This window comes from Argentina anserina, chromosome 2 (assembly GCF_933775445.1).
Source record: "Argentina anserina chromosome 2, drPotAnse1.1, whole genome shotgun sequence".
In the NCBI taxonomy this organism is placed as follows: domain Eukaryota; kingdom Viridiplantae; phylum Streptophyta; class Magnoliopsida; order Rosales; family Rosaceae; genus Argentina; species Argentina anserina.
In genome coordinates, this window is record NC_065873.1 from 8,262,221 (window position 1) to 8,283,160 (window position 20,940).

The 20,940-nt window shown below is 40.0% G+C and overlaps 3 protein-coding genes across 7 annotated transcripts; 1 reads left to right on the forward strand and 2 right to left on the reverse strand.

Annotated features, from left to right (window-relative positions):
* Nucleotides 1–4,563: 4,563 nt before the first annotated feature.
* Nucleotides 4,564–6,287, reverse strand: LOC126783919 (polyprenol reductase 1-like). The gene is given in 7 exon segments (XM_050509451.1): nt 4,564–4,683; nt 4,775–4,846; nt 4,952–4,984; nt 4,987–5,055; nt 5,186–5,414; nt 5,657–5,934; nt 6,126–6,287. Coding segments are annotated over 7 exon segments (963 nt in total).
* A 1,004-nt stretch (nt 6,288–7,291) lies between these two features.
* On the reverse strand, nt 7,292–10,434 carry LOC126783137 (polyprenol reductase 2-like). Its single transcript, XM_050508541.1, has 6 exons — nt 10,083–10,434; nt 9,019–9,368; nt 8,307–8,544; nt 8,062–8,160; nt 7,836–7,907; nt 7,292–7,693 (listed from the first exon to the last, which is right to left on the reverse strand). Exons 1-6 carry the CDS (start codon nt 10,242–10,244, stop codon nt 7,589–7,591), a joined length of 1,026 nt encoding a protein of 341 aa, XP_050364498.1. The 5' UTR covers nt 10,245–10,434; the 3' UTR covers nt 7,292–7,588.
* Nucleotides 10,435–11,086: 652 nt separating this feature from the next.
* Nucleotides 11,087–14,893, forward strand: LOC126782429 (protein BASIC PENTACYSTEINE4-like). Of its 5 annotated transcripts, none has more exons than XM_050507672.1 (4): nt 11,087–11,216; nt 12,159–12,346; nt 13,396–13,547; nt 13,641–14,893. In XM_050507672.1, the coding sequence occupies exons 3-4, from the start codon at nt 13,482–13,484 to the stop codon at nt 14,505–14,507; spliced, it is 933 nt and encodes a 310-aa protein (XP_050363629.1). In that variant the 5' UTR covers nt 11,087–11,216; nt 12,159–12,346; nt 13,396–13,481; the 3' UTR covers nt 14,508–14,893. The 5 variants fall into 5 exon arrangements, with proteins under 5 accessions (XP_050363629.1, XP_050363630.1, XP_050363631.1 ...); XM_050507673.1 differs by having other exon boundaries at nt 11,172–11,216; nt 12,164–12,346; XM_050507674.1 differs by lacking the exon at nt 11,087–11,216 and adding an exon at nt 11,286–11,392 and having other exon boundaries at nt 13,459–13,547.
* The last annotated feature ends 6,047 nt before the right edge of the window (nt 14,894–20,940 follow it).

The following is a 20,940-nucleotide window of genomic DNA, read 5'->3' on the forward strand; positions in this document are numbered from 1 at the left end:
ATTGAATTGTTGGAAAGTAGCACATATCGATTCTCTCACATAGCTCACTCTTTCATCGATAGTGTTCAATGGTTGTTATAATGAACTCAGAATGTAAGAACGTACCACACACATCCTTTAGTTGCTTAATTACTGCATTAGTTAATCATGCAAAGACTTGCCCCTTACTCGAATAATCGATCGTAATTCACTGTTAATTCCATTAATTTTCTGTTCTCGAAAATGCCTGCTGCGTTCTAATCCACAACAATACAATAAACTGAGTAGGGGGGTATCACGATAATTGAATACAAGAAAATTTTGTCGATTATGGCCATGCTAATTGAATCTCGCAGCGTATTTTTCTGGGGTTGTTTTCCGTTTCTATGATCTTTGGGCCTTGTAGTTATCAGTTTGTCAATCGATGATTTCATAGTTTCGGTGGATTTAAACTTGGATATAAGACTAATTTTCTTGTATTTTCTATCTTTAGATGAAGGGATCTCTTTTTCTTGTGACGAGGTATCATTTCCCTCCATACTTTGGTAAATATATGTATATGAAATTAAATTGAATGAATTGCCTCAAGGACCAACAGTAGTAATCGAACCGAAGGGACCGAAGAACCCTCCCCCGCGGATTGAATGTGTATAACACGGCTTAAACAAGGAGGAAAATACTCTTTATGCCTTAACACGCTCGAGTTATTCAGTACTGGCATTATCTATTACACGGGAGCACAGTGATCACGGAGATGTTGTATTCAGCTGTTGTCTACGGTCGGAGTTTAAGTTGTACACTGATCATGATAAATTTGCCGTGGATGAACCAACGGGAAGTGATCATTTGGTCCATTTGGGTGACCTAGCTTGTCACAACCCCGAAATTTCGAATGGTAAAAACTCGAAATTGAAGCCCTGAAACCTCTAAAACAATCTCAAATATATTGAAATTATCTTATAATAATAGTGTATCGAACCCGAGTTCATAGTACGACTCAGTCGACTTGATTAATACATAACTAGTTTATAAATCAATTATTATAACAAATAGAAAGTAAAATTCTCTCAATCCTCACCATAATAGAAGAAATAAACTTCGACAATCTTTAGAGTAAGACCTCAAATTTTGCTAATCCACACATTTAGAACTATTCCCTACACTATCAAATAGGTGCACTGAGATTGTAAACACAAACCTGTTAAGTTTTGCCGCTCGTATGAGTAAACTAACAGTATAACGCACATAGTATACAAAAGAAAATAACTGATAACATTTAGAGATAAATGTACTCATGTGACACTGGACGGCTCATCTGGTTGTCCAATAATATTAGAAAATATGTGTACTCGTGAGACATTGGGCAACCCATCTATTTACTCAAGTAACATTTAAAACAAGGGTACTTATGAGACCCAGGTACTCATCTGTTACCCCTCATGCAGTACGCTGACAAATATTGGGCAACCCATCTGTTACCCAATATCACATAAAAATATGGGTACTCATGAGACCTAGGCAACCCATCTGTTACCCCTCATGCAGTACACCGGCAGACTGACTAGAGCTCTAACTAAATCGTAACTGGCACCCGGCCAAGGCTTGGTTCTGATTACTGCCAACAACGTCCGAAGACCAGAAAACGTTTTAACAAGACTCAATGTTAAAACCGCGTACAATATAAAAATCAACACATATTTGTTGTACTACAACCAAGGGACTCTTGCTCAATAATATACATATAGTTGCCATAGTACAAACTCATTTGGAAATAAAAACGTAACAGTATATAATATAGCAACCCCTATATATGTATCGTATTTACCATTTTATATACATACACAACCCACTATCTTATATACATGTCATAGTTCAATCGTTTTTTTAAGAAATCGTAAATATGCGTCACCGCCAAGGGAAGACTCGTCATAGTGAGATTTACTCACCTTATTTCCTGCGTGCAACTTCCACGACACTGAAAGTAATTCCCTTACTCGTTTCGTCGGTCACCTAATAGTATGATAAAGTGCTTAAAAAATGATACGTAAAATTCACAGGCGCTGACTCATTATCGTAAAAATTCACAAGTGCATTTCATTACTGTTCATGAAACACTATTTACAATTTTTCATGTTCATGAAAAGTGCTTACAATTTACTGTTCGTAAAGTTACTGTTCCGAAACCGGCGCGCGTGACCTCACACACCACCTCCAAAACCTGCAATTTCACTTCCTACGTCGTCCTAGCTTGATAGCCTAACCCCTACCGCACTTACCTCCTCTCACGCGCCGCCACAGACAACGGCATGCGCTCCACCACCACCTTCCACCAAAACTCTTCAAATCAACAAACATCTAACATGAAAAACGTAGATCACAAGGAGAGAGACACAACAATACCTTCAGCTCATCTCAAGCCGGCCGGAAACCGTCGCAGTAAGATCCTGGATTGGAATTTGGAGATCGGAGTAGCTGCAGATCGATTCGAGCCTCACCGCCGGTGGAATCGTGCCTAGAAGGAAGGAGGAAGACTCGCCATCGTGGCCCCGAGCTCGAGCGTCGCCGGCGACACCGATTTCGTCGATGCAGCGACTGTCCTTCCTTGGTGGCACCGCATCACGGCGCAGGCTGGTTCACCGGTGCCACAGATTGACGTGGCTCGGCTGTGCTATCCCAACGACACCGGCAGTGTCGTGCATGGTGGCCGGAGGAGGGAGATCGCCGGAGAGGGGAGTAGTGATGGGAGAGAGAATCGGGGGAGAGGAGAGAGAAACCGGGGAGAATTTCTGATTTTTTGGGAAAGTTTCCAAAAAAAGTCCTTTTATAGCTTTCCAAAATCGGAAACCAACTTCCGTCGATAATAACTTTCACATGCGACGTCCGCTTAAGGTGCGCCGTGCGTCCACAAACTCGTATCGACCAGCTCTACCACTTCCGTGAAGAAAGTTTTTAGAGACAAGCGATGGAATGAAAGTCGACTCTTGAGTCACAGAAAAACGTAACGTTTTTAAATTTAAATTTCCGAAATCCGTTTCGTTTCGTTTTACGTTGACGAGAAAACGAAAAATGTGATTTTTACTCAAATTTCAAGTTTAATAATCTACAAGAATTTATACGAATCAAACCCGAAAAATCGGGTATTACATAGCTAGCTGGAGTTTTGTCTTGTCGGCACTGGTTTTTGCAATAATGATTAATTACAACAATCAAGAACTGAACATCATGGTTCTTCGGCTTCAGGAGGGCCAAGACTTGGCGACTTTAAGACATGCAATGGAATATGAGATCATACTGGTGGCACGTTTACTTACCCGGAATGGAATTAATATGGAATAAGAATCAGAAGGAATGGGAGACGGAATGGAATAATATGGAGGAATAGGAAAGAAACTAGTTACGATTGTTGTTGTTTACTTGTAATAAGGAATCAGAATTAAATTTAAGTTAATTACCAAAATACCCTTTTACAAATAGGAAAAAACTCTCTTTAGTGTTTCCTTTACAACACTTGATCAAAATATGTATTTAAGTAGGTCATTTTGTACCTATGACTAATTAAGTAGAGGTTTATTAAGGTACTATGTATTGTCTACATGTCAAACCAAACACAACTAATATAAGTAGAGGGATAAGGATATTTTTGGAAGAAATGTTCATTCCCTCCCATTCCCTCTCATTCCCACCTCCCCCCTTGGTATTACAATTACATGACTTTTCCGGAATTGGAATGAATTTTGGAGGTGGGTCTCACCACGAATTCCATTCCTCTTAGCAAGTAAACGCCAGAATGGAATTGATTCCAGCGGAATACAACTCCATTCCAAGTAAGTAAACATGCCATGGGTGTAGAGTTTCGTCTTTGTTACTGCTTCTGGTTGGTTTGTTTTTCCTATATGATTTGTATTAAATTTGGGGGATTTCTGTCTGTTTATTTTGAATTTTACAGCTTTCTGATTATTTCATGACAAAGTGATTTTGAGGATGTTGTATCAAAACAAGAAGACAAAGAGTGATGATATTGACTTCACCGTCGACCCGTAAGTTCCTTTGTTACCTTGTTCTTCTATTCTCATATTTTTTTCATGTCTGGTTTGTGATTATGCTTTATCTTTCAGACAAGATGTCAATCCAGCACTAGAAGAGGAGACTGCAACCCTGCCTAAACAAGGAGAAGAAGAAACAATTGTAATTGGTTCCAGTTCTTTCTGATTCTTCAGTAGCTTTTCTCTTGTGACTTCATCAGTTATATAAAAGCTCCCGCATCTTGACATCTTCTTTATACTTACTCATCTTCTTGTGTTCTTCTCTATTTAGCTCCCCCGGGCATATTTCGTACATGATCAAGCACTTGAGAGAGAGAGAGAGAGAGATTTTGTAGTTTTTCATAAACAACACTATTAGTGATATGTTGAATGAAATTATTATCATATACAAATGAGAGAGCGCTTTAGTAGTACTAGTAGCAGAATAATTTGCTTAAATTATTAGCATACAATTGAAACTCTAAACTTTAAAATTTACATTATTAGCATACAATTGAAATAGTACACTAGTACGTAATTGTTGCAGAAACACCTTTACTGATTATTTGTTCAAGTTATCAGCACATAATGGAAGAATCGAACACCGATTATTGCGGTAATTTTTGAATTTCTGAAGGTACCACCTATGTGTTTCTGCTGCTGCAAATGTCAAGTTCGACACCTGAAACATAGGTGGTAAGAGAATTAACTGACCTTAATTAAAAGGATCATGCATGTATATATTCTGATGTAAGTAAAAAAATCATATATACCACGAATCCCAGTAGTAACCAGACTGTGAGGTCTGATCCTCCACTAGCGACCACAAAACCAACATACATAACCTGCTTCATCATCACCAGAAAGTAAATCATGGATTACAATATATATGGTTTATATACTTAATTATTAGCTAGCATGCATATATTGGAGAGCATTTATGGACTTACTATCTCAGAAAGATAGTGTGGAGATGAAACAATGCAAGTTCAAACCAATCACCATATGGAATCACATACACGTTCTTTTGTTCCTTGTTTTTTCGTAATGAGCCCTATAATTAATATTTTTGAAGTCAGTCATCATTAGCAAATGAAATGCATGAAACCAAAGAACTTAATTTTTTTTTCTTCTTGTTTCTCATATGCATGGCTTAAAACATTTGCAGAAGCCAGAAGACATACAAGAATTTTATGACAATTGCGCTGGTGGATCCATCCCCAAGAGAATATAGCTGCACCAGTCCATTGGAGCCACCCAAGCTTCAAGAAAGGAATTACAAATTCCGACAAATCATATGCTTGCACACTAGTATTGCCTTGGAAAAGGAATTTTGCGATTCCAGTTACAGAAAATTTGTAGACCTCCTGAGCGTGGTTGTAGCAGAGTATAGGGGCAAGTGTGTAGCAGAAACTAACCTCAGAAGAAGGGCAGAAATAATCAGCAAAACTCTTGACAATTTTTTAAGTAACAGCAGCAAATATCTGCAATGTGGTTCGACATTGCGAGCTCAAAGAAACAAGTTATGATGCATGAGAGTGATGAGACAGATCAACACGTGTATGCAGAATGCCGGTATTTTGAGAACTCATCGAAAGCTAAACATATTGTGCAAGACTATATAAGGATGATGACTACTTTTGAAAATAACTTACAAATAGCCAATCAGATATCTGACAATGTGCAACCTAGCAGTGGAGCAATAGTTGAATACGTATAGTGTCTCGAAAAGGCGCCTCAAGACTTGAACTTCCATCAATAGAAGCAGAAACACAGAACGCCAAACGCTAATGATATGTGAACTTTGAGTAGAGTGGCCAGTCAACTGCGCCATATTATATGCATACATCCAAGTCGTAACTAGAAGTAGAGTTGTCCATGCAACCGGCCCCGCATAGAAATGACTGAAAAACTTCTGAGGAACTGAAAATTTCTACAATTGGAAAATAACCAACTTTGTAAGTTTGAAAGAGTATATTTTGATGAGCTAAGAAACATAACAAAAATCAGCAGATTCCATGATTAAGCACAAAGACATAGTATAACCGTATAAGGCATGCAAACAACTAGTGAAGTAGACTGAATAGGAAATGATGATCAAGTGTCAAGCAAGTAAACCTCTACCTGAGATGAACATTGCATGATCTTCCCTCGCCCGGCAAACACCATAAGACCGTTATAAAACGAGCTCAGCCTTGAAGAAAGACAGGGTACCGAGGCCAAGAGTATAGGTAGAATTGACGCAATCCAAGCTGTTCTCAGCAACCCAGCTAGCCCGACCTCCATCTTAGCCCGACCTCAGATTAATTAGAACTGAGTACTTTAGGCAGTTAATATATGGATGCAGTCTGTTTTATTAGTAGTAGTTTAAAACAACTGTGCAGCCCAGCCAACTCTAATTATGGCAGAAATAAAATGCAAACATGAATTTGTTTATTTCAATACTCGTAGTCAAATTGTGCATGCTTAGTTTAGGGCAGCCAAGTAATGAAGCTTTCTTCCAGGGTTTAGGGTCCAACTGACGTTTACATACGTGCTGGCATTGCTGGGCAACTGTAACAGTTTTTAAATTGAAAAAAATAAATGAAAAACAGTTACTTTGGGAAAGAATTGGTGGGAGAGACAAGTGGGAAAGGTGAGGATAATTTCTTTTGAACTTCTTACTAAAATAAATTGTATTTTGTATTCGTCATTTATGCCCTCTTGATTTGATTTACACACTTGCTTCCCAAGTCTTATAATTCTTCAGGGTTAAATCTGTGAAAAGCTTCAGTTTGGCTAACAAAACGACTTCGATCTCTTAATGATAGTATAGATAGTTTGATACAAACGTTACTGTAATTAATCAACTGTCCCGACCCGCCTACTTTAATAATGGTGAGAATAAACTGCAAATATGTAGTTGTTAATTTCATCGAGTATGATAATAGTATCACATCAGCTGTTGCGGGTTAGAGGGACCTTCACTACATATCATCTGCAATGATAATGATGTTGCTAATGCTAGCTAGGTGTTTGCTTCGTTCAAGCAAGTGCGCGCCTTGTGTTCTCATAAACCCTCAAGAGTCAACATCTTGATTCTTGAATCATACGATTACTGTACTAACAACTACGGCAGCTGATAAATCTGTTCCTTTGAGACATAGGAATACAGCAGCTGCGGCTTTGAGATAGGCAAGTATCTCTGTCATGAAATTTTATTCTTACAGATATCCAAGGGTACTATAGAAATCAATGAATTCAGGGAAATAAAGATCAATAGGAAATTAGGAACCGAAGTGGATAAAGACTAGTCGTCAACAGTTTCACCCGTTCTTTGTCCTAGCTTCATTGACTGGGTAACCCATAACAGAAAGATAACAAGTCTGTTGTGTTTAAAAACTCTGGTGGCCTGCATTTACCTAATTTACAGGCTATAATACAACCCATGTTTGACTCGCACTGTTTTCTCGCTGATATACATATTTGAAGGAAAAAAAATTTCAGGGAAGGCAAACACATTTCTGCACACCGAAAAAACGGATGGTCCAAGTTATCTATTAAGCCTTGCACTCAAATCACCTATGCACAAGCTATTATACTTTCACTTAGTATAAGAATGGAATGATGGCATGCCGATTTCTTGGGTAACTTTTGAATTTCTGAAGGTACCACCTATGTGTTTCTGCTGCTGCAAGCACCAAGTTTGACACCTGAAAGGTACATTCAGAGATTTTAATAGGATCGGCATAACGCACAAGGAAAAAAAATTACTAGAGAAGACGTGTATTGCCCGAGTATCTGTATGTGCCTGTTCATTGTCTTGCATATACTCCTTGAAAAGAAAAAACTTACCACAAATCCAAAAAGTAACCAGATTGTGAGGTCTGCCCAGCCGCTAGCGACCACAAGACCAGCATATATAACCTTTATCATCATCAAAAAGAAAAAAGAAGAAGTTAGCGACCACAAGACCAGCATATAGAACCTTTATCATCATCAAAAAGAAAAATAAAGAAGTTAGTCCTGATTAGGTAAAAGCCCTTGAGCAGAAACTGGTTGAGAATAATGAAAAACTTACTATCTCAGCAAGATAATGTGGAGATGAAACAAATTTAAACCAATCACCATGAGGAATCACATATTCATCACTTTGTTCACTGTCTTCTCGTAATGAGCCCTGTAAGTACTTAGAATGTCATTTGGCATGATAGTGAATTCAAAGACACCACAAATTATATCTTTGTAAAAAAAAAAAAAGTAAATGCAAGTAAGACTCCATCACATATTTGAAGTGCATAATCTTTGGGTGGCACTGAGACATACAAGAATATCATGACAGCGCTGCTGATGATTCCAACCCCAAAAGAATACAGCAGCACCAATCCACTGAAACCAGCCAAGCTTCAGAAGAGAACTATTAAATTCGAACACATCAAAATCCAGATCTTGCAGAGTATTCTTGTTGCCTTTGACAATAAACTCAGCCACTCCATTAACAGAAAAGTTATACACCTCTGGAAAAATATTGCAGCAAAGTGACAATGGCACAGCTGTGTAGAAACTAAATCAGGAAAGAACATACATCAGAAATTTTTTAACATAATTTGCACTATGACCAGTGAAAAACTGAAAATAATATGTGGGTCATATTTCTATATTTTCATCACAGAATACATTGGTTATGCAAAACGTTGGGTTTTCAGTAAGGAGTTGGGACTTCCTATATATATATATATATATATATTAGTAACTAACTACAAAGTTCCAGAGTTATAAAAGTAGGTAACATACATGAATACGGCCTCAGTTGAGATATCAAAATTGACTTGGTATAATTTAGAAGAGGAAATTTTATGTTATATAATCGTGTCAACAACAATATGACCATGGAGGTCATAGATCAACGACTTGTTGATAGCAGTTAATCAGGTGCAAGCTACAGGTCGATACACATGAATAAAACACACATCTTTAGCTCATTCCAGAATTAATCATAGCAAGAAAACAGAATAGAATGAGTTCTGAAAATACTTACAACAGGCCAGTCAGATACCCAATGATGTGCATCCTAGCAGTGGAGCTATACTTGAATACATATGATGTCTCAATAAGGCGCCGCACAACTTGAACTTCCATCAACAAAAGCAACAAAACTGAACGCCAGACACTATATCTATACCCTACAGGAATTGATGGAGACTTGCGCCAGGAAATGATATGTGAACCTCCAGTAAAGTGGTTGGCGAATGCAGGATAAAGAAACGGGTCTGCATTCAATGGCACCATTCTATATGCATATGTCCAGGTTGTAACAAGAAGTAGGGTTGTCCACACGACAGCTAGCACATAGAAATGGCAGAAGAACTTTTGAGGAACTGTGAATCTCTACAACTCAAGACAAAGACAAGTTCTTGTTAGTATGTAAACCAAAAACTTGGTATGAAATGAGTTTTTTTTTTTTTAAACCACATGCAAAAGATTTCACTTGCTAATCTCAAAAGACTCGATAGTTTAACACGATTAAAAAACTCAATAGACAGAATGCATGTGTCAAGTTATCAATTAGTGAAACTCTGTTTCATCTTTCTACTTCTACCCAACTTAGCATCCAACTTTGACTAATAAAAATTTCTAGTGGCTTTTCCATAGCTCAGAAGTTATTAATCAAAGAATCAGATCAGAACCTTCTTGACACAAAGAATGACATATAAAAACAAACATCAATGGGCAAAACCGCATATGCAAGCCATCAACCTTATAATGAATAGAGGCAGAAAGTATTTAACAGAAATTGCATTAACAACCAGACGAACTAAAACTAAAACTAAAACGAAAACAATACAAAAAATGCCTCAACAAAAAAGAAACATTGCTTAATGTTCCGTAAACAAAAAATAAGATTCATTTTACTGAATTTAACTGAAACCATGTTCAACCAGGTGTAGAAACGGTGGATTTATTCTAACACTGTAAACTCCGACAATCCAATCTGGAACACGCTTACATCCTACTCATTCTAAACACAAACTCGATCTAAAATGAGGTACGCAATCCATGAACTGCAATACTCAGATACAACCAGGGGACGGAAACACGTACCTTTGAAGAAGATTGCATGATCTTCCCTCTCTTGGCAAAGGCCAGGACCAAATCATGAAACGAGTTGAGCCAAGAGAAGGGCAGGCAAGCTATCAGTATAGGCAATGTCCCTGCGATCCAACCAGTTCTCAGCAACTCAACCAAACCCACCTCCATCATCATCAACCCCCTTATTTGCCGGAAACCCAAGTCCCAACTGAGAGCTCAATTATCCCAACAGTGTGTTTTAAACGCAGCAGCGGAAAACGACCACCATTAGTCCAGAACAGTATACATGTTTACACCATTTACTGTATCAAAGAATTGAACCCAACAAACTACGAAAACGAAAAGGATTGAAGAAGATACTAGACGTGACGTGAGGTTTTGGCACACAACAATAAACCCAAAAGCTGCTTCTGCGCTTTAGCCAGTTTGGCACAGCTTTTGTACTTCTGAGAGTAATTGATAATGTTTAGTAAATTTTTCTAAAATTGCGTTTGACTCAAATTAATTAATTTTGGAGACAGTTGAAATTAAAAAACTAAAAGATGGTAGTTTTTTAAAATGGTTTTTAACAAAAACACGGAACATTAGTGTTTTTAATGAAATTTTATGGGCGATAATATTTACAAGCCGCACAATTTTTCTTCTTTTCTATTTCAGCTTGTCGTTCTCCACAGATCACCAGATCTTATTCATCTCTTCTTTTGCTGTTGAATATTCTTAGAGACAAGAATCAATTCGAAGCTTCTTCTTCTCCAAAAAGTTTTCGCACAAATCTCATAGTGTATAATTTATATAATTAATTAATACACAATTAAAGGTGAATGGATCATTTTGTTAATTTTAACAACCCTTTAAACATTTATTAACATTCAGACGTTTGACAGGATCAAAACGCAGCGTTTTGGCTCCCATTCAAGGAAAACACATAAAAACGACGTCGTTGCGGTGACGGAGCACTGGAGCAGTTAAAAGTTAAAACAAACCCGAGTTAACCAACACTTCTCTCTCTCTCTCTCTCTCTCTCTCCTCTCCTTCTCTCTCTTCTCTTGTTTTCTGAAGAGAAGAAATAAATAAATAAAATAAAGGGAAAAATCTCGAAATCAGGCGAATCGATCGGAGCAGATGCGGATTCTTCTTTCAGTATCTGTGAGTTTGCTTTGGCTTCTCTCACTCCTACTCCCACTCTCTCTCTCTTTCGATTTCTGTCTTCTCATTTCTTTTGCAGCTTCAGTGTTCCCGATTCTGAAGCTTTGCTTATGTAAAACCTAATTTCACTCAGACTCGTAATCAAGTTCACTGAATAATGCACATTACTGAATCGGGTCTCACTGTGGTTATGTGCTTTTCACTGTGTTTGCTTCGGTGTGGGTTATATGCTTGTTTGGGTTTTTCATTTTGATTCTGCATGCATTATTAGGATAGTTTGGATCAAATTTAGGCTTGGAGGGATGTGGTGAAGTGAGATTTGGATATTAGATATTGTGTTACATCAATCTGAGAAGGACTCTAGGGTGTGGTGCTTCTGTTTAGGGCAATGGAAAGATATGAATTGTAGTGGAGAGGTAGTGTTGACACTTGACAGACATTCATTTCTGGTCGAAGTCGCTAATATGTTGAGGTCATTATGTGTAGAGAGAAGTTGGGAGCTGTAACAGACTGTTTTGCTATTGAGTAAAGATAAGCTATGCTAATGGGTGAATTTTTGTTTGCTTTTGGGTAGACAATCGTCTAATCGGGAGTAGTTTCTTTAGTTGGGTTATAGTTGAATTAAACTGAAACTAGTGAAATGGTTGTTAGATTTAAAAGTTATGGATTATACTTAATGTTGTTGCCTATGAATCTATTTGAATTTGTTTGATTTCTTTTCTGCCAGCTGCTGGGAGGGTAGTTTTATTTTTCCTTCACCATTGAGTGAACGTTTATTGAAACTCAAATCTTGTTACATTGTTAGAGTTTCTCTTAAATCTTAATGATATACATGTTTTGACGTGTTTTTAAAATATTGACTTATTGATACATCTTAATGATATTATATTGTTAGAGTTTCACTCAAATCCTGTATATTGTTTCGAACATTCTTTGGGACAGATCAGGTAGGAGATCAAAGAAGTGCTAAATGCACAAAAAAGTTTGCCATCTTTGGATTACTTATTGCGGACCTGTAAATTAAGGTTTTCTAAAGATGGGAGGTATCTGCTACTTTGCAGTCCACAAATTCGAAAAGAGGAGGATACAGTGATTCTTGAACAATTCTTATTTCTTCTTTGTTACGTAAGGTAAATCAAGTGTATTTGGTTTCTCATCATGTGAATCTTACACTAAATAAAACTTATGTAGAATTCACCTTTTTTAAGACACTCGTGCTCTATGAGTGTTGTTATATCGTTATACTGCTTTCCTTGCCCATAACTTTGGAGTGGTCTTTAATTTTGGGGGGAGAGAGAGAGAGACTACCCTACTAGGGTTCATGTTCGCATGCACTCAATTATTATGTGGTGACGTTATTAGCAATTGTAGTTTTGAATTTGCATAAGTAATGCCAAATCAACAACTCTTCACTTTGGACTTTTTTATTTGATTTGTGTATCTGATTGCACCATTGTGTATCTCGATGGTCAGAGAATCGAGTGGCAATTTTGTTATCATTTATTAGTTCACTTAGCATCTGAGGTTCCATTCCATCTTTTCATGCCATTTGAGATACTTGATACTTTTTATTAGATGGCTCGGCTTGTTTGCAATATCATCCAGTAAATATGACTTTATTAGTCCTTTTCAATGAAAATATATGGCTGTTTTAGTTAAACTGAGGCTTGTTTTCTTTGGGGCTGTTTTGGGTCCCCCGTCTATTCAGAAAGTAATGCTTGGTTAGTTTCATCGGACAACCTAGTCTGACTACATGTTTATACATTCGATTGGGCACCTATGTGCTTCTTGATTAAACTGATGAAGTGAACATAAAACACCTGTTGATGTGTTTTGGGCTGTAATTATTTTCTCTACTTGTAAGTAATGCCTGCACTGTTCACACCCATAAGACATGTTTTCTCTACTAGTGAGTAGAGCAATAAACTTCTCGGTGATTCATGGCTTTAACCCTTTTTAGGTTGCTGATTTATATCTTTTACCTCTTTTGAAAGTTGCTCATTTTTTCTCAAGGCATGTAATTGCATTACAACTTGATATTTGAAGAGAGTTCATAGTTTTTTCTTTCTCTCAGAGAATGGATAGTAACAGTGATTCTGGAGAGACTTTCTTTGCTTCATTTATATATACCTTAACCCTAATCAAGTTTTTGCATTTGGTTTTCATATGGATTTGGAAGGTCTGCTATGATCGTTGGATGCCTGAAGTTGATAAGCTTGTAGTGGTATTAAACTAATTTCAGGACGTTCTCTGAATAGTGCAAAAATGGATGATGGTCGACATGAAAATGGGAGACACAAGCAGGACTATTACAGAGGGGGGCCCTCTCCGGTATGAAGAAAGCAGCATTTACTAATAATTTATATTAATTTTCTATTATGTCATTGAGATCCATTTATATAATTTGACTTTTAAAATGTGCAGTGGAACATGACTGCTCAACAGCATGTAAAGGAACCAAATGCCTTAGTCATGAACAAGAAAATCATGTCAATTATTGCTGAGAGGGATGCTGCAATTCGAGAACGAAATGCAGCAATTTCAGAAAAGAATGAAGCCTTGGCTGCAAGAGATGAGGCTCTCCGACAGCGAGATGAGGCATTTGCTCAGCGTGATACTGCTCTAATGGAACGAGACAATGCCTTTGCAGCCTTTCATATCCGGGATAATTCCATGAACTTCCCATTGGGTGGCGGTGTTCAGCGTGGATCTAAGCGCACACACTACCCCTCAAATCATTCAGTTAACATGGCTGATGCTCCTTACAGCACCAAAGATGTGCCTATAACTGAAGCCTTCCCAATTTCAGTTTTATCTGCTGAAGCTATCAAGTCACGGCAGACAAAGCGATCAAAAGAGAATAAGGCATCTAAGGCAGCAAGGCCGTCAAGAAAGAAAGTAGGCGAAGATTTGAATAGGCAGGCTTCGACCGATGGGATAAAGTATAGATCTGAGTGGGATACTCAGGATTTAGGCTTGAATCTTGTTTCGTTTGACGAGACTACAATGCCTGTGCCAGTTTGCTCGTGTACTGGAATGCCACGGCAGTGCTACAAATGGGGAAATGGCGGGTGGCAGTCATCTTGCTGTACAACCAATATGTCGATGTATCCACTACCTCAAATGCCAAATAAGCGCCACGCCCGGATGGGCGGGCGGAAAATGAGTGGAAGTGTTTTTACTAGATTACTTAGTCGGCTAGCAGCTGAAGGCCATGATCTATCAGTACCACTGGATTTGAAGGAATACTGGGCTAGACATGGCACAAATCGCTATATAACAATCAAGTAGGTTGTTCAACTATTTTGGAATTTGGAAGATTTTCTGTTCGACGTGCCTTTTATCTCTATTGTCTCCCCATCTCCGTCCTCCCCTCATGTTATCTTCAGAAGCATGTTCCTGTACTGATGATTATTGAACGATAGCAGAGGGAAATCTTTTTGATAAATGACCATTACCATGGTTAGCTGTGGTCTGTCCTAGTTTCTATGCTCCCACTCCCTAGGAATGGGAATTTCGTAGATTACCACCTGTAGCTCTTTACGGTGTCTGCCCACGGTCGAGCCTATTCCTATTTCTGTGATTAAACAGTAGCAAACTTGAAAGCCTAAAGCTGTCATTAATAAAAGCAGCCTGGTTTTTTTGAAAATTTGGGAAGGAAATGAGTCTTCCGATTATGTTTTGGCCAAAGGTTAAGAACGGTCACTGTGATCTGGGAATTGGGATGATGTCTACGTTGATTGGATATTAGGCTATTAGCTAGTAACACCCTTGTTGTTGAGCCAACTCTCTATTTCTATGTGATAAATAGGAGAAAACGTGCGGCTTGAGGACTTAGCTAGAAGGAGCAATTAATAAAAGAAGTCTGGTTTTTGAAGTGTTGGAAAAGAATTGAGTACTCTGATTATGTTTCTGTCAAAGGTTAAGAGTCGTCTTATGATTATGAATGATGTACATACATTACACTTACACCTCTATAAATTCTCAGGACCGGTAAAAATTATTAATTTAGTCATTATTAATAATTAATAAATTAGTAAATATTAATTTATGGATAAATTAAGAACTATTATAATAAATATTTTTTTTTAGAAAATAAATGTTGTACTTTATTCAATGTACTACATTGATCATGTATTCTATAAATATTATTAAATGTATTAGTTTGTTCAATGTATTACATATATATACTCTATCAAATTTTACTATTTTGTTTGATGTACTATGTCATCCAACAATCATTGCAGCGAAGACATTAGATATATAATTTCATATTGCACTAAGAGAAAAACACACAAGAAAGTTCTTTATTATATTAAAATTATAGCATAATGAGATTTAAAGTGGTATCATTTCCAAAAAAACAAGTAACAGATGAATCGTACTTTACAAAGTACTCGTAAATGTAAAATTATTTATGTGATAATAAATTATTAATTTGTATATTTGATGGGATCTATGTGAAGTCTCGAATTTCTATTATCTTATAAATTTAGTAAAATATTAATTTAACACATTAGTCTTGAGTCGGGACCGATAAAAATCATTATTTTAACGAGATTATTAATTGATCGGGTATTAATTTAATGAGGTTTTACTGTATATTGATCCTAATAACAAGCCAGTATAGCTTCTTCCCGGAGAGGCGCAAACTAAAACTCCAAGGACATGTGTTATTTCAATTTTCGACAACCATTTCCTACAATTTTCTGTTGTTCCGTGCTTTTGCTTCCAATCAACCATCTCAAATACTATTACTCGCGCTTCCAAATCCGACCCATGCTGTGTAATCTATAATCTAATTTATAACTCCAAGTAACAAGAGAAACCAAAAAAAATGGTATTGTTATTAACACACCCATGAACCCCCCCCCCCCCTACAATTATATATGCATACCACCCAAAATATCCTTTTTAATTTGAGAATTGAGTGTGTTAGAAACAATTATAGCACATAATCAGCACAACTATCAGCACATTCAGGCTAATAAATAGCTCAGTCTCACAATACTAATAGTAAATCAGCCGCACTAACTATGCAATAGGCCTCCCCGCGGCCCAAACTGACTACGGACGCGCCCTCACGCGCATCTCAAAGAAGACTCCAAAGAACACCTTAATCGGACCTCGTCCCACACCGGAAGATAAGTAAATGATCTACCTCAACTCAACAATAAAAGGTTAAACCCTTGACCTCATAAGGTAAGTACACTACACCTTCTACTGTTACTCTGCATAAATTACCATTAGCCTAACTTGAGCATCTGAGAGTTGAAGACCACGCCACCGTGGTCTCTACTTTGACGACGTGTGCCACTTGTGACAAGAAAGAGACAAGGAATACGGCATATCTCGTCCGCAAAGAGTACGGCGTATCACAAAGTACAATCACAACGTTAACATTGGCGCCGTCTGTGGGAAACCGCGACAAAAAGTTACCAAAAATCACATGCAGCACTTAGTAAAGCAACTACACTTCGACATGAGTACTGTCAATCCTTCCCCCTCCACTCCGGCAGACGGTCATATCGAAGACATCACAGACCTTAGCCTCAATCATCCCCTACCTTCCGCCAACGACCCTATCATCCTCACCCCTACACCCGAAACGGTCGTCAGCACTAACGCGACTCCAGATCCGGCGACCGTTGCCAAAATGGAAAACATGGCCAAAGACCTAGCCGAGTCCCAGCAGCGCGAAGCACTTGAGCGCGAGAAGGCAGCAGCTCTGCAAGCCGAGCTCGATAGGATGCGAGCGCAGCTCCAGCGGGCTGAACGCAGTCATCAACACGGCGAATCACAACGCGAAGGCAGTGCGCAAACGAAAGGACGGGAACAAGTTCACTTGAGCATCAGCTTGACCCCTTCCAAACTCGCCAAGAAGCGGCCACCATCACCACGGCGTATTCTCAACTGTGAGGAAGGGAGCACGAGCGTCATCTCCCGCTCTAGACCTCACACAACTGCTCACAGCACGGATCCCACACTAGCTCTGATATTACAGCGACTAACCGCAATAGAGCAGCGGGACACCAATTAGCGGCACCAACCAATGTTCGCAGCCAGGCCAGGCCCCTTCACCACGCGAATAATGAACACCGTGCACCCTTCTCAATCCAAGAGCCCAAAGATTACGCCGTACACATGCGAAGGTGATTTCTTCAAAAAGTTACTGCCAGTAGAGAATTCGACGACGCCACACTCTGCCACCTGTTTAGCGAGACGCTAGATGGGGATGCTATGAATTGGTTCTTCGAACAACCGGTGAACTCCATGGATTCTTTCGCACAGTTAACAACGACATTTCTCAATCGGTTCATTCTCATGGCCGGGGCCGCACACACAACTGACGGTCTATTTCAAGTAAAGTAAGAAAGAAGTGTGACGTTGGGCGCCTTTGTCATGCGATGGCAGACGGCAGCATCCAAATGTCGAAACCTGAACAAAACGCTCGCCTTCACTACATTCAAAGAGGGACTGCGGTCAGAGAACTTCCTGTTCCATATCAACGTGGACCCTCGAATGCGCGGCGCCACATATGATGACATCATGACTGAGGCAGTACGGTATGCTCAGGCAGAATACGTCATATACAGGGAAAAGCGAACCCCAGTACCGTTAGACAAAAGCACTGTGCCGCAGACATCCGTACACACAAACACCATCCCCCTCCAGCGCGAGCTCTTCTCTAGCACAGAAAACCATAGCAAAGGAAGGAAAAGAGAGTGGCATCAGGCCAATCACCATGACACATGCAACCACGATCGTCACAGAGGCCGGGATAAGAACAGGAGACTCGGCGGCGAGCGTCGCGACAACAGAGATCCTCGCCAAGTTAACACGATGGGACGCTGTAGTGACCATACACCACCAAAAGAAGAAACCCTAGAGGACTTTTTTCACAAACATTAGGGGATGTTGAGGAAGCCACAACACGAACGATTGCTGAACCCTCCGCACACTAAGAGCCAACAGGGACACAGGGGTTCGAGCGACGCAGCCAAGGGCACAACAGAACGTGGTGGCCATAGTAGAAAACCTGCGCCGCATCAACGTAATAGAGGGAGGAGCCCCAACGACAAACATGTCCAACCGGGCAAAAAAGCGCTTTAGCCGCAGTAACAACTCAAGGCAGGTGTACGCTATCACACGGGGAAACACCAAGAGACAGAAGGAAGGATGGAAGCAGATCACCTTCACCGAGGAGGAGGAAATTGGCATTTTCTTACCCAATGACGACGCCTTCCTCATTGACGCAGTCTTGGGCGGACAGTGGGACTTATGGAAGATGATGATCAATACGGGATCCGCGGTCAACGTCTTATTCAAAGGATCCTATGAGAAGATGGAGCGTAGTGGCAAGAAGTTAGTGCATGACCATGAACCATTGATCAGCTTGTCTGGTGATGTAACCCAACCTCTAAGCTCGGACTATATGACGGTACGCATTGGGACCGCACCATGCATCGTCTGCGTCGAAGCTGAGTTCATCGTAGTTGACGCCTACAGTTCCTACAACAGGATCATTGGCCGGTCTACACTCAACCGGATGCGAACTTTCATTGCTGGATACATGATGCTCATCAAATTCCCAACTCAGCACGGGTCAGGACAGGTCCGGGGATCACAGTCCGTAGCAAAGGATTGCCAAACACGCGCGATTAGACGCACGCGCAACCGACACGAAATCTTGGATGTACATGCTGCAACAAATTTGACCGACAAGGTTGTCGACGCACGGGACGGCGAAACGCAAAAAAGTAAGAACAAGCAAAAGACTACGTCTTACGAAGCCAAAACTCCGACGAATCCCAAATCTTCCTTGAAAAGCATCACACCGTTCCCGCACCACCCGGAGCGCAAGATCAAGGTTGGCACAACTCTTAGCGCCACAGTTGAGAGAGACTTAACAAGCTTCTTGGGTGACAACATGGAAGTCTTTGCATGGTCCTACGAGGATATGCCAGGCATTTCGCCTGACATCATCATGCACGAGCTGCACATCAAACCTTCTGCACACCCAGTTAAACAAAAGCGCCGGAGCTTCGACGATGAAAAAAGCGTGGTAATACGCCATGAGGTTAACAAATTAAAAGGCATGAAGTTCATTAGGGAAGTCGAGTACCCTGATTGGATTTCAAACTGTGTCATGGTCCGTAAAGCCAATGGCAAATGACGAATGTGTGTGGATTACAAGAACCTAAATAAGGCATGCCCTAAAGACAGTTTCCCATACCTAGAATCAACCAGTTAATCGATGCAATGACAGATCATGAGTTACTAAGCATGATGGACGCCTACTCCGAGTACAATCAGATACGCATGAACCTTGCGGATTAGGAAGCTACGACCTTCGTTACTGACAGAGGCATGTACTGTTATAACGTCATACCCTTCGGGTTAATGAATGCAGGTGCTACGTATATGCGTTACGTCACACAAATGTTTGACCAGCACATCGGTCGGGAAATTGAGGTATACGTCGATGACATGTTGGCCAATAGTATAAAGACCGAAGACCACGTAGCCAATCTCCGAACCATCTTCATTGTGCTAAAAAAATACAAAATGCGGTTGAATCCAGAAAAATGTTTTTTCGGCGTAACAATAAGTAAGTTCCTGGGCTACATCGTTAGCCAACGTGGCATAGAAGCAAACCCGGAAAAGATACAAGTTATCCTGGATATGGCGCAGCCGGTACTTAAGAAGGATGTAGAAGCCCTTCAAGGCAGACTCGTGGCGTTATCTCGATTCATCTCGAGACTGACCGACAAAGGTAAGCCATTATTTAAACTGTTAAGGCGGTCCAAGAGCAAACTGATCGAATGGACACCTGACTGCCAAGCAGTCTTTCAGGGATTAAAAGACTACCTCGCTACAGTACCATTATTATCGACCCCGCAGCCAGGAGAACCTCTGTACCTTTACCTCACATTATCTACAACTGCGGTCAGCAGTGCCTTAGTTTAACGCGACGGAACTAAAGAATTGCCAGTTTTCTACGCAGGCATGGCCATGAACGGCCCAAAAACAAGATACCCAACATTGGAACAGTTAGCCCTAGCACTCATCGTAGCAGCTAGACGACTGCGCCACTACTTCCAAGCTCACAACATCCACGTACTTACAAACCAGCCTCTCAAACAAGTACTACAGAATCCAAAACACTCCGGGCGTCTCAGCAAGTGGGCTATTGAACTGACAGAATTCGACATCGAATACAAGCCACGACCCGCCATAAAAGGACAAGCTGTAGCTGATTTTATTGCAGAAATGATCCCCTGAGATACGGCGGAAATGGTACCAGATGAGGTCAAAAACCCCACCACAATTTCGCCGTGGAACTTACATGTAGACGGTTCCAGCTGTGCCAAATCTAGCGGAGCAGGGATCATCTTGAGCGGATCGGGGGGACTCGAGCTCGAGTATGCTCTCAAATTCAACTTTACTGCCTCTAACAATGTAGCAGAGTATGAAGCATTGATTGCGGGACTACAGTTGGCTCTCAGCACTGGTGCCACTAGCATCAACATATTTAGCGATTCTCAGCTCGTAGTCAATCAAATTACCGGATCCTTCACTGCCAAAGATGAGCAATTAGTAGCCTACCTGGCATATGCCACGACGCTGTTAAAATGATTTGAATTCTACCACATTACTCAAATACCGAGGGCTAGTAACGCAAGGGCAGACTCCTTAGCAAGACTCGCCACGATACAACCAC